General features: G+C 39.9%; 1 protein-coding gene across 1 annotated transcript in view; it reads right to left on the bottom strand.

The window, feature by feature from the left end:
- The window catches only part of FBXO42 (F-box protein 42), a 92,380-nt gene that overhangs the window by 48,009 nt on the left and 29,266 nt on the right, over nucleotides 1–15,105 (bottom strand). Inside the window, exons 2-3 of the mRNA XM_012763079.2 lie at nucleotides 11,802–12,068; nucleotides 3,519–3,635 (exon numbers count right to left, since the gene is read on the bottom strand). Coding sequence (XP_012618533.1) covers nucleotides 3,519–3,635; nucleotides 11,802–12,051 — 367 coding nt within the window. The 5' untranslated portion in view covers nucleotides 12,052–12,068. The remainder of the gene's footprint in view (nucleotides 1–3,518; nucleotides 3,636–11,801; nucleotides 12,069–15,105) is intronic.

The raw sequence follows: 15,105 nt of genomic DNA on the forward strand, positions 1-15,105 counted from the left end.
ATGATTAGAACATAAGTTAGGGTAAGGGGAAAAGAAAAAAATATGAGGGAGATTGTAGAGAGAACAGAATCAATGGGCTTTGGCTCTTGTTGAACAAAAGAGAAACGGCCTGGCGCTGTTGCTCACACCTTTAATCCTAGCACTCTGGGAGGCTGAGGTGGGCAGATTGCTCAAGGTCAGGAGTTCGAAACCAGCCTGAACAAGAGCGAGACCCTGTCTCTACTATAAATAGAAAGAAATTAATTGATCAACTAATATATATAGAAAAAAAAATTAGCTGGGCATGGTGGCACATGCCTGTAGTCCCAGCTACTCGGGAGGCTGAGGCAGGAGGATTGCTGTGAACTAGGCTGATACCATGGCACTCACTCTAGCCTGGGCAACAAAGTGAGATTTTGTTTCAAAAAAAAAAAAAAAGAAAGAAAGAAACTATGAATCCAAGATTTTAAGCTCCTGTAATTAAGAGAATGATGCTCACATTAGCTAAACTAGGAAGAAGAGAAAATGTGGGGGCAAGTACTGAGTTCCACTTTTACCTGATTGAGTATGAAACACGTGAGCTGGGCATGGTGGCTCATGCTTGTAATCCCAGCACTTTGGGAGGCTGAGGTGAGAAGAATGCTTGAGACCAGGAGTTTGAGACTGGCCTGGGCAGTATAGCAAGACCCCATCTCTAAAAAGATGAAACAAATTAGCCGTGCATGATTGGGAGGCTGAGACAGTGGGATCACTTGAGCCCAGGAGTTGAAGGCTATAGTGAGCTATGATTGCACCACTGCACTCCAGCCTGGCTGACGGAGCTAGACCCTGTCTCAAACAAACAAGCATGTGTATCATTATCCTATTACATAAGAATTAGAAGGCAGGCCGGGCACTGTGGCTCACACCTGTAATCCTAGCACTCTGGGAGGCTGAGGCGGGCAGATTATGAGAGGTCAGGAGTTCGAAACCAGCCTGAGCAGGAGTGAGACCCTGTCTCTACTATAAATAGAAAGAAATTAATTGGCCAATTAATATATATATATATATATAGAAAAAATTAGCTGGGCATGGTGGCACATGCCTGTAGTCCCAGCTACTTGGGAGGCTGAGGCAAGAGGATTGCTTGAGCCCAGGAGTTTGAGGTTGCTGTGAGCTAGGCTGACACCACAGCACTCGCTCTAGCCTGGGCAATAAAGTGAGACTCTGCTCTGTCTCAAAAAAAAAAAAAAAAGAATTAGAAGGCTAGCCACGATGGCTCAGGCCTGTAATCCTAGCACTCTGGGAGGCCACGGCAGGAGGATCGCCAGAGCTCAAGAGGAGTTTAAGACCAGCCAAGGCAAGAGTGAGACCTCATCTCTAAAAAAAAAAAAAAAGAAAAAGAAAAAAAGAAAAAAAAAAGATTGAGAAATGTGGATCTCAAGCTCAACATGAGTTAGGGATAAGAAAGAAAACTGAGACCACAGGAGAAATACATAATAGAAAGAGGAAGGAGCTAAAGAAAGAAATTAAAGGAATTCCTGTTTTCAACCTATTTTGAAAACTGTCCTTTTCCTGTAATGTCTTCAGTTTGTCAGTTAAATCAGATAGTATGTACAGACAGATGGAAGGAAACAATGAGACACTGACCAAAACAGACAATAAGAGAGACAGTCAGAGACAACGACACATAGAAACTTACAATTATCCAAATCCACTAACCTCTGAATTTCTGCGGGCTTACTCAGTGTACTATCCATTTTATTTCCCCTTCAAACAATTGTCTCTATTTTGTGGTAATACTAATTTCAAAAGCTAGTTAACTGAAAAATATTTTTCCCTTTTCTCATAAGAAAACTGAGCTAATGCTGTGATAATTTCCTCTTGAAGATTTCCTAATCTGGTTTCTATTTTGCCTAGATTCATTCAATTTCCCTCACTTAAGGTTCTAAAACTACTTGTTTCAAAAAAGTTTTCAGTCTTCAGAAATCTTACCTACTTTTTACTCTAATTACCTATAAGTAAGTGAAATTACCCCTCTCTCCCTCAACAATAAATACTGGATCTAATATGGACTCTCCTCTCCTATAATTTCATTAAATATTCTCAGTTAGAATTCATTTACAGTCCATTTCGGTGATTCTCAAAAGTGTGATCTGTGGACTCCTCAGAACACTTGAGACTCTCTCAAAACTATTTTTTACATAATAACACCACCACTTGCCTTTCTCACAGTTTTGGCATTGGCACTAATAATACAAAAGCAATGGTGGGTAAAACTGATGGAGTCTTAAGTATAAATCAAGGCAGAGTCCCTGAACTATTCTAGTAATCACTGTGTTATTCAATGTCACACACATAGTTTAAAATAAACAAAGCCAGTTCTGACTTCAGAGAGTCCCTGACAGGGTCTCATGGACACCCTCCTCCCCAGAGGTCCAGGAATCATACTTTGAGGCCCACTGCTCTGGGCAGTTTATAACAGCATAAGTAAAAATAACTCCCTAAGAGAACCAAAAACATGGCCAGGCGTGGTGGCTCAAACCTGTAATCCTAGTACTCTGGGAGGCCGAGGTGGGCGGATCCTTTGAACTCAAGAGTTTAAGACCAGCCTGAGCAAGAGCGAGACCCCCATCTCTACTAAAAATAGAAAGAAATTAATTGGCCAACTAAAAATATATAGAAAAAATCAGCCGGGCATGGTGGCACATGCCTGTAGTCCCAGCTACTCGGGAGGCTGAGGCAGAAGGATCGCTTGAGTCCAGGAGTTTGAGGTTGCTGTGAGCTTGGCTGATGCCATGGCACTGTAGCCCGGGCAGCACAGTGAGACTCTGACTCAAAAAAAAAAAGAGAGAGAACCGAAAACACAGCAATAGGTTAGCCTGTTCCCTTGACTTACTCAGATCCAACTCAAAGACAACTATGAGTTAGAATTCTTTACTGAACTCTCCTCTGGATACAAGAGTATATCTGCGGTAGCTGGCCTCTAAGACTATTTTATTTATAATTTTACTATTTAAATTTGTATTTTATAATCAATACCTTTGACCTTCAAAATTTTTGTGAGACTCCAGACAAATTTTGTGTCTGCCAAACATATACTATGTTAAAATAGTCATGGGGGAGAAGGGGCAAGGGTAATATACGTAACCTTAACATTTGTACCCCCACGATATGCTGGAAAAAAAAATTAATTAAAAAATAAATAAATAAAATAGATAGTCATTATAAGACTTAGTACTAAAGTCTGGCTACTCCCTAGGCAGGATCTCAGAAATACCCTCATGTATGATGCCTTTCCCTTGTCTTCCCCCTACATAATGTCAGATGTTTAAAATTCTAAGCAAAATGCCTTGAACTCTTTGGACTAGAGAAAATGAACAAGCAGAATATAAAATTATTATTAACAAAGTACCTACCATATATTTAGGCTCACACTTTCCCCTAATTCTGGTTATAAAATATAAACTTGCATTTTACATTGTCTTCATTAAAAATCCTGATAAAATAAATCCTGATAAAAAAGCAGGGTGGGACCAGCTTTCACAGTGAATACTTACTGTGTGAGAACCGCTGAGTGATTGGAGTTCCAGGATAAGGGTAAGTTCGGCTCTCCCACTGAATGTTTCCTTCTTGGACAGCCTTCATGAAACCATGATAACACTGGTGGGCTACACCTATAGACAAAAAGAGCAAATGCCTCAACCTGGACACTTAACTTATAAATCAAATTATTAAAACTGTGTCTATTAACTATTTTGTCACTTTTATAAGATATACGTTTCTTTGAGGAACTCTAAATTTCTTTGATTTTCATTCAAATAAAGGAAACAGAATCACAGAATTTCAAAACTGGAAGACGCAATCTTTTCATTTTACCAAAATTCAGGGAAGTTAAGTGACTTGCTCGAGGTTACAAAATCAGCTCACACTATACTTCTAGTCCCCTTTATATCATGAGGTGACACATCATGATAACTGGTATTATGATTCCAAAGCAAAGAGGCTGGAGGATAATTCACCTTGTGAAAGAGTATGATAAAGCAGTATTTGAAATATAACAGATGTTCAATTAATATATGTAGTTAGACCAGGGCAATAAAGCATTCTCCATCTTAAATACAGATAATTAATCAGCTTATAATAGATTATGAAATGATGAATATATGACTTAAGTAAAGCTTTTTAAAAAGTGAGAGCTATAATGGTCATTACACATTTGTCCAAAGCCATAGAATGCTTGACACAAAGAGTGAACCCTGGCAGGGCCCGGTGGTTCACTCCTGTAATACTAGCACTCTGGGAGGCCGAGGTGGGCGGATTGCTCAAGGTCAGGTGTTCGAAACCAGCCTGAGCAAGAGCGAGACCCCGTCTCTACTATAAATAGAAAGAAATTAATTGGCCAACTAATATATATAGAAAAAATTAGCCGGGCATGGTGGCCCATGCCTGTAGTCCCAGCTACTTAGGAGGCTGAGGCAGTAGCATTGCTTGAGCCTAGGAGTTTGAGGTTGCTGTGAGCTAGGCTGACGCCATGGCATTCACTCTAGCCTGGACAACAAAGCGAGACTGTGTCTCAAAAAAAAAAAAAAAAAAAAAAAAAAAAGGAGTGAACCCTAATGTAAACTAAGGACTTTGGGTGATAAGAATATGTCAATGTAGGTTCATCATTTGTAACAAATGTATCACTTTGGTGGGCAATGTGGTACTCAGCCAGGCTATTGTGTTTAAGGGCAGAGGATACATGGGAAATCTCTGATCCTTCTCCTTAACTTTGCTATGAACCTAAAACTTTTCTTAAAAATAAAGTCTACTTAGCGAGTGTGGTGGCTCTGTAATCCTAGCACTCTGGAAGGCCAAGGTGGGAGGATCACTTGAGTCCAGGAGCTTAAGACCAGCCTGAGCAAAAGCAAGACCTCATCTTTACTAAAAATAGAAAAAATAGCTGGGTGTGGTAGCACACGTCTGTAGTCCCATCGACTTGAGAGGCTGGGGCAAGAGGATCACTTGAGCCCAGGAGTTTGAGGCTGCTGTGAGCTAGGTTGATGCCACAGCACCCTAGCCTGGGCAACAGAGTGAGACTCCTCTCACAAAAAACAAACAAAAAACAAACAAAAAAATTTAAAAAATAAAGTCTACTTTAAAACATGAGAGCTTCATGTTTCCGGAACAATCTATTTTCTAACACATTCATTACAGTGACTAATTTCAGTAGAGCAAAATTATGAATGAAGAGAACAACCAATTATGTCACATTTTGAAAGAATGTGTATTATTCCTGAATTTATGCCATCTTAGTGGATCCTTAAGCAGGATGGCAGTACCTACACATGTTTTCCAGTGATGATCACTATTCCCATACTATGACAAATTTCATTTGGGTGAACTCACAGTTGATAAGACTGAAATATTTTTAAAAAGCATAGTCATTTTTAGTGAGTAACAACATTGCCAGCTACATGCTGGTGAAATGAATATTACTGATTTGCAAATGTTGAAATGACATAAGGCAGTAATGAATAAGAGACAGATACATAATGAATGTGAGAAAAAACTGTCTGGGTCAGGGAACTAATAAATAGCTATAGCAAGATGGCAGGATACAAGATTAATACACAGAAGTCAATCACTTTTCTATATACCAACAATGAACAAGTAGATCTGAAATTTAAAAACATAAAACCATTTACATCAGCACCAAAAAATGAAGTACTTACCTAGAAATGTAACAAAATAGATACAAAATCTATATGAGAAAACTATAAAACCCAAATGAAAGAAATCAAAGTACTAAATAAATGAAGAGAAATTCCATGTTCACGGATAGGAAGAATCAATATTGTTAGGATGTCAGTTCTTCCCAAATTGATCTATAGATTCAATGCAATTCTAGTCAAAATCACAACATATTTTGTAAATATCAGCAAACTGCTTCTAAAGTTTACATGGAGAAACAAAAAACCCAAGATAGTCAACAAAACACTGAAGTCTCAAGAAGAATAAAGTCAAAAACTAAACTTCAAGACTTGGCCAGGCACCGTGGCTCACGCCTGTAATCCTAGCACTCTGAGAGGCTGAGGCGCGGATTGCTCTAGGTCAGGATTTTGAAACCAGCATGAGCAAGAGTGAGACCTGTCTCTACTATAAATAGAAAGAAATTAATTGACCAACTAATACATATAGAAAAAATTAGCCAGGCATGGTGGCGCATGCCTGTAGTCCCAGCTACTTGGGAGGCTGAGGCAGCAGGATTGCTTGGGCCCAGGAGTTTGAGGTTGGTATGAGCTAGGCTGATGCCACGGCACTCACTCTAGCCTGGGCAACAAAGCGAGACTCTGTCTCGAAAAAAACCAACCAACCAACCAAACAAACAAAAAAACTTCAAGACTTGCTATAAAGTAATCAAGACAGTATGGTACTGTCAATAATACCACATTACCACATTGACAGTGTGGTATTATTTTCAATGGAACATAATAGAAAGCCCAGAAATAGATTCATACAAATACAGTCCACTAATCTTTGACAAATCAGCAAAGGGAATACAACGGACAAAAGATAGCTTTTTTCAACAAATGATTCTGAAACAATTCAACATCTTCATAAAAAAATGAATCTAGACATTCTTCACAAAAATTAACTCAAAAGAGATGTATGGATCACAGACCTAAATGTAAAATGCAAAACTATAAACATCCTTGAAGATAACATAGGAAAAAATCTAGATGACCTGGAATTTGGGGATGACTTTTTAAACACAACACCAAAGGTATGATCCATGAAAGAATGAACTGATAAGCCAGACTTCATTAAAATTAAAAATTTCTTGTGAAAAATATTGTCAAAAGAATGAAAAGATAAGTCACAGATTGGGAGGAAACATTTGCAAAAGACATATCCAATAAAGACTGTTATCCAAATTATACAAAGAACTCTTAAAACTCAACAATAAGACCAGGTACAGTGGCTCATGCCTGTAATCCTAGCACTCTGGGAGGCCGAGGCGGGAAGATCACCTTGAGGTCAGGAGTTTGAGACCAGCCTGAGCAAGAGTGAGACCCCATCTCTATTAAAAATAGAAAGAAATTAATTGGCCAACTAAAAATATATAGAAAATAAAATTAGCCGGGCATGGTGGCGCCTGCTTGTAGTCCCAGCTATTTGGGAGGCTGAGGCAGGAGGATTGCTTGAGCCCAAGAGTTTGAGGTTGCCGTGAGCTAGGCTGATGCCATGGCACTCTAGCCTGGGCACCAGAACGAGACTCTGTCCAAAAAAAACACAAAAAACCTCAACAGTAAGAAAACAAACAACCTGGCCGGGCATGGTGGCTCATGACTGTAATCCTAGCACTCTGGGAGGCCAAGGCTGGAGGATCACTGAAGGTCAGGAGTTCGAAACCAGCCTGAGCAAGATCAAGACCCCATCTCTACTAAAAATAGAAAGAAATTAACTGGTCAACTAAAAATACATAGAAAAAATTAGCTGGGCATGGTGGCACATGCCTGTAGTTCCGGCTACTTGGGAGGCTGAGGCAGTAGGATCCCTTGAGCCCAGGAGGTGGAGGTTGCTGTGAGCTATGCTGATGCGATGGCACTCTAGCCAGGGCAACAAAGCAAGACTCTGTCTCAAAAAAAATAAAATAATAAATAAATAATAGATTGGTGAAAATCCGAAATACTGACAACTACAAATGCTGGTGAGCATATGGAGCAACAAGAACTCTCATTCATTGCTACTGGGAATGTAAAACTTCAAAAGTGTGGCAGGCTGGGTGAGGTGGCTCACACCTGTATTCCTGGCACTCTGGGAGGCTGAGGTGGGAGGAATGCTTGAGGTCAGCAGTTCAAGACCATCTGAGCAAGAGTGAAACCCCATCTCTACAAAAAATACAAAAAATTAGCCAGGCATAGTAGCACGCACCTGTAGTCACAGCTACTCAGAAGGCTGAGGCAGGAGAACCGCTTGAGCCTAAGAGTTTGAGGTTGCAATAACACCTGTGAGGAGGCCACTGCACTCTAACCTGGGCGACAGAGCAAGATTCTGTCTCAAAAAAAAAAAAAAAAAAGTTTGGCAGTTTCTTACAAAACGAAATATACAATCTAGCAATCGTGCTCCTAGCATCCAAAGGAGTTGAAAAGTTGTATCCACAAAAAAACCTGTGCATGGATGTTTATAGCAACGTTACTCATAACTGCCAAAGCTTGGAAGCAACCAAGATGCCCTTCAGCAGGTGAATGGATAAACAAACTGTGGTACATCAATGGAATATTACTCAGCGCTTAACAAGAAATGAGCTAACAACAAATCATGAAAAATGTTGGAGGAAACGTAAATGCATATAATTAAGTAAAAGAAGCTAATGTTGGGGGAGGGGGGAAATGGGCATTTATTGAAACCTTAAAATCTGTACCCCCACAATATGCTGAAATAAAAATAAATAAATAAATGAATAAATAAAAAAGAAGCTAATGTGAAAAGGTTATATACTATATGATTCCAATATATGGCATTCTGGAAAAGGCAATACTATGGAGACGGTGAAAAGATCAGTGGTTGTCAGGAGCTGGAGGGAAAGAAGGATGAATAGGTGGAATACACAGGATTTTTACTGCAGTGAAGCTACTCCGTATAATACTATAATGACGGATACATGTAATCTATCCAAATCCATAGAATGTACAATACAAAAGTGAAGCCTAATATAAACTATGGACTTTGGGTGATAATAACGTGTCAATGTAGATTCATCAATTATAACATATGTACTACTCTGATAGGGGATATTGATAATGTGGGAGGCTATGCATGTGTGGGGATAGAGGGTATATGGGAAATCTGTTTCTTCTGCCCAATTTTACAGACCTAATTTTATGAACCTAGAACTGCTCTAAAAAAAATAAAGTTTGGGCCGGGCATGGTGGCTCACGCCTGTAATCCTAGCATTCTGGGAGGCTGACTCGGGCGGATCACTCAAGGCTAGGAGTTCGAAACCAGCCTGAGCAAGAGCGAGACCCCATCTCTATTAATAATAGAAAGAAATTAATTGGCCAACTAAAAATATATAGAAAAAAAAAATTAGCCGGGCTAGTGGTACATGCCTGTAGTACCAGCTGCTCAGAAGGGTGAGGCAGAAGGATGGCTTGAGACCAGGAGTCTGAGGTTGCTGTGAGCTAGGCTGACACCACAGCACTCTGGCCCAGGCAACAAAGTGAGACTATCTCAAAAATAAATAAACAAATAAAAAATAAACTCTGTTAAAATTAAAAACAATCAAAACTATCTTGGTAATAATTTCTGCCAAAAGATCCAAGACTGTGAATACTAGGTTAGGGTTCCTCTCTCTTAAAAAAAATAAAATAAAATAAGACTGCAAAATAAAACCTAAGGATAAATGCATGTACTTGATTAGTTCACAGTCCCTCACCTGTGATTTTCCCATCTTTATTTTAGAGGTGAAACAATGTATTTCTACAGTGTAGGAAGCTAATCTCTCCTAAAGAGACCGTTAACTCAGAAATCAGAAGAAAGCTGTGTGTACCAGTATCACCAGTTGTGACTGAATGGGCACAAGCCCCACCAAACAATTTCAACACAGCTAGCCCTTAGTCCTCCAGGTGGCTTTGGGAGTTGGCAAGGAGAACCAGCCCTCCTCCTCATGAAAACCAGCTTTATGCAAGGAAAATATTTTAAAACTGATTGATTCTGATCTAAAGGTTTTGTTTTTGGTTTTTTTTGAGACCAAGTCTCACTCTGTTGCCCGGGCTAAAGTGCCATGGCATCAGTTTAGCTCACAGCAACCTCAAACTCCTGGACTCAAGCAATTCTCCTGCCCCAGCCTCCCGAGTAGCTGGGACTACTGGCATGTGCCACCATGCCCGGCTAATTTTTTCTATATATATTTAGTTGGCCAATTAATTTCTATTTTTTTTTTAACTAAAACAATTACAAGACTGAAACTTTCTAATTTTTTTTTAGTAGAGACAGGGTCCCGCTCTTGCTCAGGCTGGTTTCAAACTCCTGACCTTAAGTGATCCTCCCGCCTCAGCCTCCCAGAGTGCTAGGATTACAGGCATGAGCCACCTCGCCTGGCCTGATCTAAAGGTTTTTATCTGTCATCTCTGGCTGCCTTGTTCCTGCTAGGAAAGAACAAATTGATACAACCCCTGCTTTGATCAAAGATTATTCAATTGGCCTGGTCATCTTAGACAAAAAAATGGGCCCTTCCTACCTAAGCTGCAATGAGCCAAATAACTGCTATATGTTAATTAAAAATATATCATGGCCGGGTATGGTGGCTCACGCCTGTAATCCTAGTACTCTGGGAGGCTGAGGCGGGCGGATTGCTCGAGGTCAGGAGTTCGAAACCAGCCTGAGCAAGAGCAAGACCCTGTCTCTACTATAAATAGAAAGAAATTAATTGATCAAGTAATACATACAGAAAAAAATTAGCCGGGCATGGTGGTGCATGCCTGTAGTCCCAGCTACCTGGGAGGCTGAGGCAGCAGGATTGCTTGAGCCCAGGAGTTTAAGTTTGCTGTGAGCTAGGCTGATGCCACGGAACTCACTCTAGCCTGGGCAAGAAAGCGAGACTCTGTCTCAAAAAAAAAAAAATAAATAAAAAAAAATAAAAAATATATATATATATATATCATGGTGCATCGTTAACTGGTATTCTAGTTGCAGAAAAGAAAAAGAAAAAGAAAAAAGATAAGAATTTTAAAATAATAATAAATAAATTATAAAAATAAAATAATAAATATATATATATATATATCATGGCTAGCAACCTCAACATTTAGCTAAAAGCTGAAATCTTGATTAGGAAAAGGATGAAAAAAAGGAAAAATATTTTTTAAAGTAAAAGCAGCAAACGCTTTCACTATCACACGTCTGCTAAAATTAACTACCTTAATAGACAATATGTATCCTCATTAAGAGTATGGACTCTTAGGCTGGACCTGGTGGCTCATACTTGTAATCTAGCACTCTGGGAGGCTGAAGCAGGAGGGTCGCTTAAGCCTAGGAGTGTGAGGTTGCAGTGAGCTAGGCTGATGCCGCTGTACTCTCTAGCCAGGACAACAGAGCAAGACTATAATATCCAAAAAAAAAAAAAAAAAAGCTAGATTGTCTGAATGTGAATCTTGCCACCTGGTGGCCCCCTGCTGTCAGGAGGTTACCATATTGATGCCAGACTCAGTGCAGACACCTGATCAGCACAGGGCACTACAATCTCGAACTCCTGAGCTCAAGCAATCCTCCCACCGCAGCCTCCCAAGTCACCTGGACTACCGGCAGGTGCCATTGTGCCATGTTTATTGTGAATCTTTAAACCTGCATTAATCTTGTGTAAATGAGTTAACTGTGCCTCACCCAGTTTCTTCATCTATAAAATGGAGCACATCGTATTCATAGTTTGCTGTGAGATTGTAGTTACTACAGTGCTCGACACATGGTAAGAACTATATACCTGTTATCTATTACTGTTATCCCATATCCATCCCTAAATAGTCCATTCAAAAACAATATAATTGATGGGAGGAGAGGGAGTAAAAAAAAACAATATAATTTACTAATCGACTCCAAGAACATAAAGCTTTTTAAAAAGAATCCTCATATTAAAACTGCAAATAGGATTAAATACTGTAATATTCAAGTTGTAAACTAAACTAATCGAGTTGTAAATAAAACTAACCAAGGTCAGAAGAAAAATGCAGTGTTAATTGTCAAATACTAAATTTTATAACCACAATACATTTAAGGAAGAAAAGAGAAAATGCAATTGGCAGTCTAAAAATAAATCATTCAATGAAATCTGAAATAAACCTTTCTCCTTCCCACAGTACCTTTGATAAGTCGATACCATTGTTTGCAGACAAGGGCTGCAGTTTTGTGTTCCTGGTATGGTGAGAGAAAGGACAGGATATACTCCAAAACCTCTTCTGGCAGCTCCGACATGGACCTATTATGTCTAGTCTCCTCAGCTTCCAATACTGGACGGGGCTCCTCATCTTGGTCCATTGTCCCTTCCAGCACAGTTTCTTCTTGGTCCACAGCCATGAAACTGTCATCTTCACTGTCCGAGGAACTGGCCATGACATTCCACTCGACAGCTATAGTAGGTGAGAAACAAACATCAGTATTCAACTGGAAGCTTGGAAACATTCAGGCATGTTCATAATTTCTTTTCTACCCTCAGTATGAAATCTGCTCTTTAGCATTTTCCTACAATAGTTGTGTACCATCTTAATTTGATACGAACAAGCTCAAATACCAACCCCATCCCCAAAGCCTTCTGATTACATTTTTTCTCTCCACTAAAAACCAGAATGATAACTAAGTTTTATTATATTTATTTCATTTTTGAGACAGAGTCTCACTCTGTCACCTGGGCTAGAGTGCTGTGGCATCAACCTAGCTCACAGCAACCTCAAACTCCTGGGCTCAAGCGATCCTCCTGCCTCAGCCTCCCAAGTAGCTGGGACTACAGGCATGCGCCACCATGCCCGGCTAATTTTTTCTATATACACTTTTAGTTGTCCATATGATTTCTTTCTATTTTTAGTAGATACGGGGTCTTGCTCTTGCTCAGGCTGATCTCGCACTCCTGAGCTCAAACGATCCACCCACCTTGGCCTCCCAGAGTGCATGGATTTATAGGAGTGAGCCATCAAACCCAGCCTGGTGGCTAAGTTTTAGTATAACCATAAAACTGGAAAGTTTGTTCTTCAACAATTCCTCTAACTCAAGGATCTGACTAACAGAGAACAAAGGGAATAGCAATTAGCCTCCTTGGACAGTAACAATGATCCAAGATCTCTAACTTCAGAGAAAAAACTAACCCTGCATCCTGCAAAGAGTAATAAGAACATTCTGAGGATATGGGTTAAGAAATAACAGTTTTTCTAAGCTTTTACATGATTCAATTAAGAGGATAATAAATGTTCCAATATACTTAACCAGCTAAAACACCAAATACAAAGCAATGTTCATGATAGAAAACATCATAACAGATCCAGGTAGTAAAAAACTGGAAACAACCTCAATGTTCATCACATTGAAATATTATACAGCAAAGCACAACAGGTACACACATATGGATAAATCTCTCAAACATAATGTTGAGCAAAAGAATACAGAAGAGTACATACCATATGATTATACTTATATCAAGTCCAAAATCAGGCAAAATTAATTTATGCTGTTATAAGTGAGGATAGTGGTTACCTCTGGTAAACCACCGTGAGAGTTGTGAGGTACTGCTAAAGAGTTGTTTCCTGGCTGCGCGCAGTGGCTCACGCCTGTAATCCTAGCACTCTGGGAGGCCGAGGTGGGAGGATCGCTCAAGGTCAGGAGTTCGAAACCACCTTGAGCAAGAGCGAGACCCCCATCTCTACTAAAAATAGAAAGAGATTAATTGGCCAACTAAAAAATCTATAGAAAAAATTAGCCAGACATGGTGGTGCATACCTGTAGTCCTAGCTACTCGGGAAGCTGAGGCAGGAGGATTGCTTGAATCCAGGAGTTTGAGGTTGCTGTGAGCTAGGCTGACGCCAGCCACAGCATTCTAGCCCGGGCAATGGAGTGAGACTCTGTCTCAAAAAAAGAAAAAAAAAAAGAGTTGTTTCCTTACTGGGGCATTGGTTACATAGATGTGTTCTGAATGTAAAAAATTCAACTGAGCTGAATATTTATGTACTTCTCTAACTAAGCTATTTACTTCTAGCGGAGATAGTATAGATAATTTTTCATTTCTTCTTTGTGCTTATCTGTATTTCCTAAATTTTCTAGAAAGAGCATAACATGTTAAAACATACACACAGGCCGGGCGCTGTGGCTCACGCCTGTAATCCTAGCTCTTGGGAGGCCGAGGCGGGCGGATTGCTCAAGGTCAGGAGTTCAAAACCAGCCTGAGCAAGAGCGAGACCCCGTCTCTACTATAAATAGAAAGAAATTAATTGGCCAACTGATATATATATATATAAAATTAGCCGGGCATGGTGGCGCATGCCTGTAGTCCCAGCTACTCGGGAGGCTGAGGCAGGAGGATCGCTTGAGCCCAGGAGTTTGAGGTTGCTGTGAGCTAGGCTGACGCCACGGCACTCACTCTAGCCTGAGCAACAAAGTGAGACTCTGTCTCAAAAAAAAAAAAAAAAAAAAAAAAAAAAAAAAAAAAAACATACACACAGAGGCAGACAATTAATTTATACCACTCCCATTGTGTTACATGAAAAGCCTGAGGTAAAAATAGTATAATGAAGGAAATAGGATGATTTATGTAAGAACTATGTCACAGGTTAGATTCTCCAGGAAGCAGATGCTAAACAGAATTTGGAATGAAAAAGATTTAATGGGAAGTAACTTCTCTGAAAAGTGTAGAGGAAGAAGGACTGGGGTGAAAGGAGTCTTCAGACCTCAATGCAGACCTGATAAAGCCTGTCCAACAGAGAGCTGAGGAGCAAAGGAGCCAGTTAGAGGAATCTAGTGTTGGGAGGGAAGGGCAAGGCTCTTATGTCACTCCTTTGCTCTGCCATTAGCTGGCGGCCACTCAGAGAAGAGCATGACCTTGGCTCCAAGGCCAAGGAAGGCCCTGAAGAAGCTAACAGCTCAATTATACTCCTTACAGATGGGCAGTTAAGTCCTTTCTTGAAGGGACATTTTAGTTAATTTCATTATTTTTAATATATTTATTCCCCCTTGCTACATACACACCTACCCAGACCATTCACTATGCCATCCCACCTTATAAATTTCTAGCATTCCCTTTATCACTGATGAAAAGACAAATAAATAATAGGAAGAGAAGAGTGATCTTGAAATATACTTTGCGGCTTTGAGAAAGATCTGAAATCAAAAAGCAAAGGCAAGGGGAAAGCAGAGAACAGAAACCTCCCACCTCATCTCTACCACTCTAGTAATTCATATACTAATTATGTAAAACATCTTTAAAAAAACTGAAAGAATGATCACATTAAGAAAAATGGAGGGCCAGGCGAGATGGCTCACGCCTGTAATCCTAGCACTCTGGGAGGCCAAGGCCGGCGGATGGCTCAAGGTCAGGAGTTCGAAACCAGCCTGAGCAAGATCCGTCTCTACTAAAAATAGAAAGAAATTAATTAACTAAAAATATATATAAAAAAATTAGCTGGA

Source organism: Microcebus murinus, chromosome 2 (genome assembly GCF_040939455.1).
Source record: "Microcebus murinus isolate Inina chromosome 2, M.murinus_Inina_mat1.0, whole genome shotgun sequence".
Lineage (NCBI taxonomy): Eukaryota > Metazoa > Chordata > Mammalia > Primates > Cheirogaleidae > Microcebus > Microcebus murinus.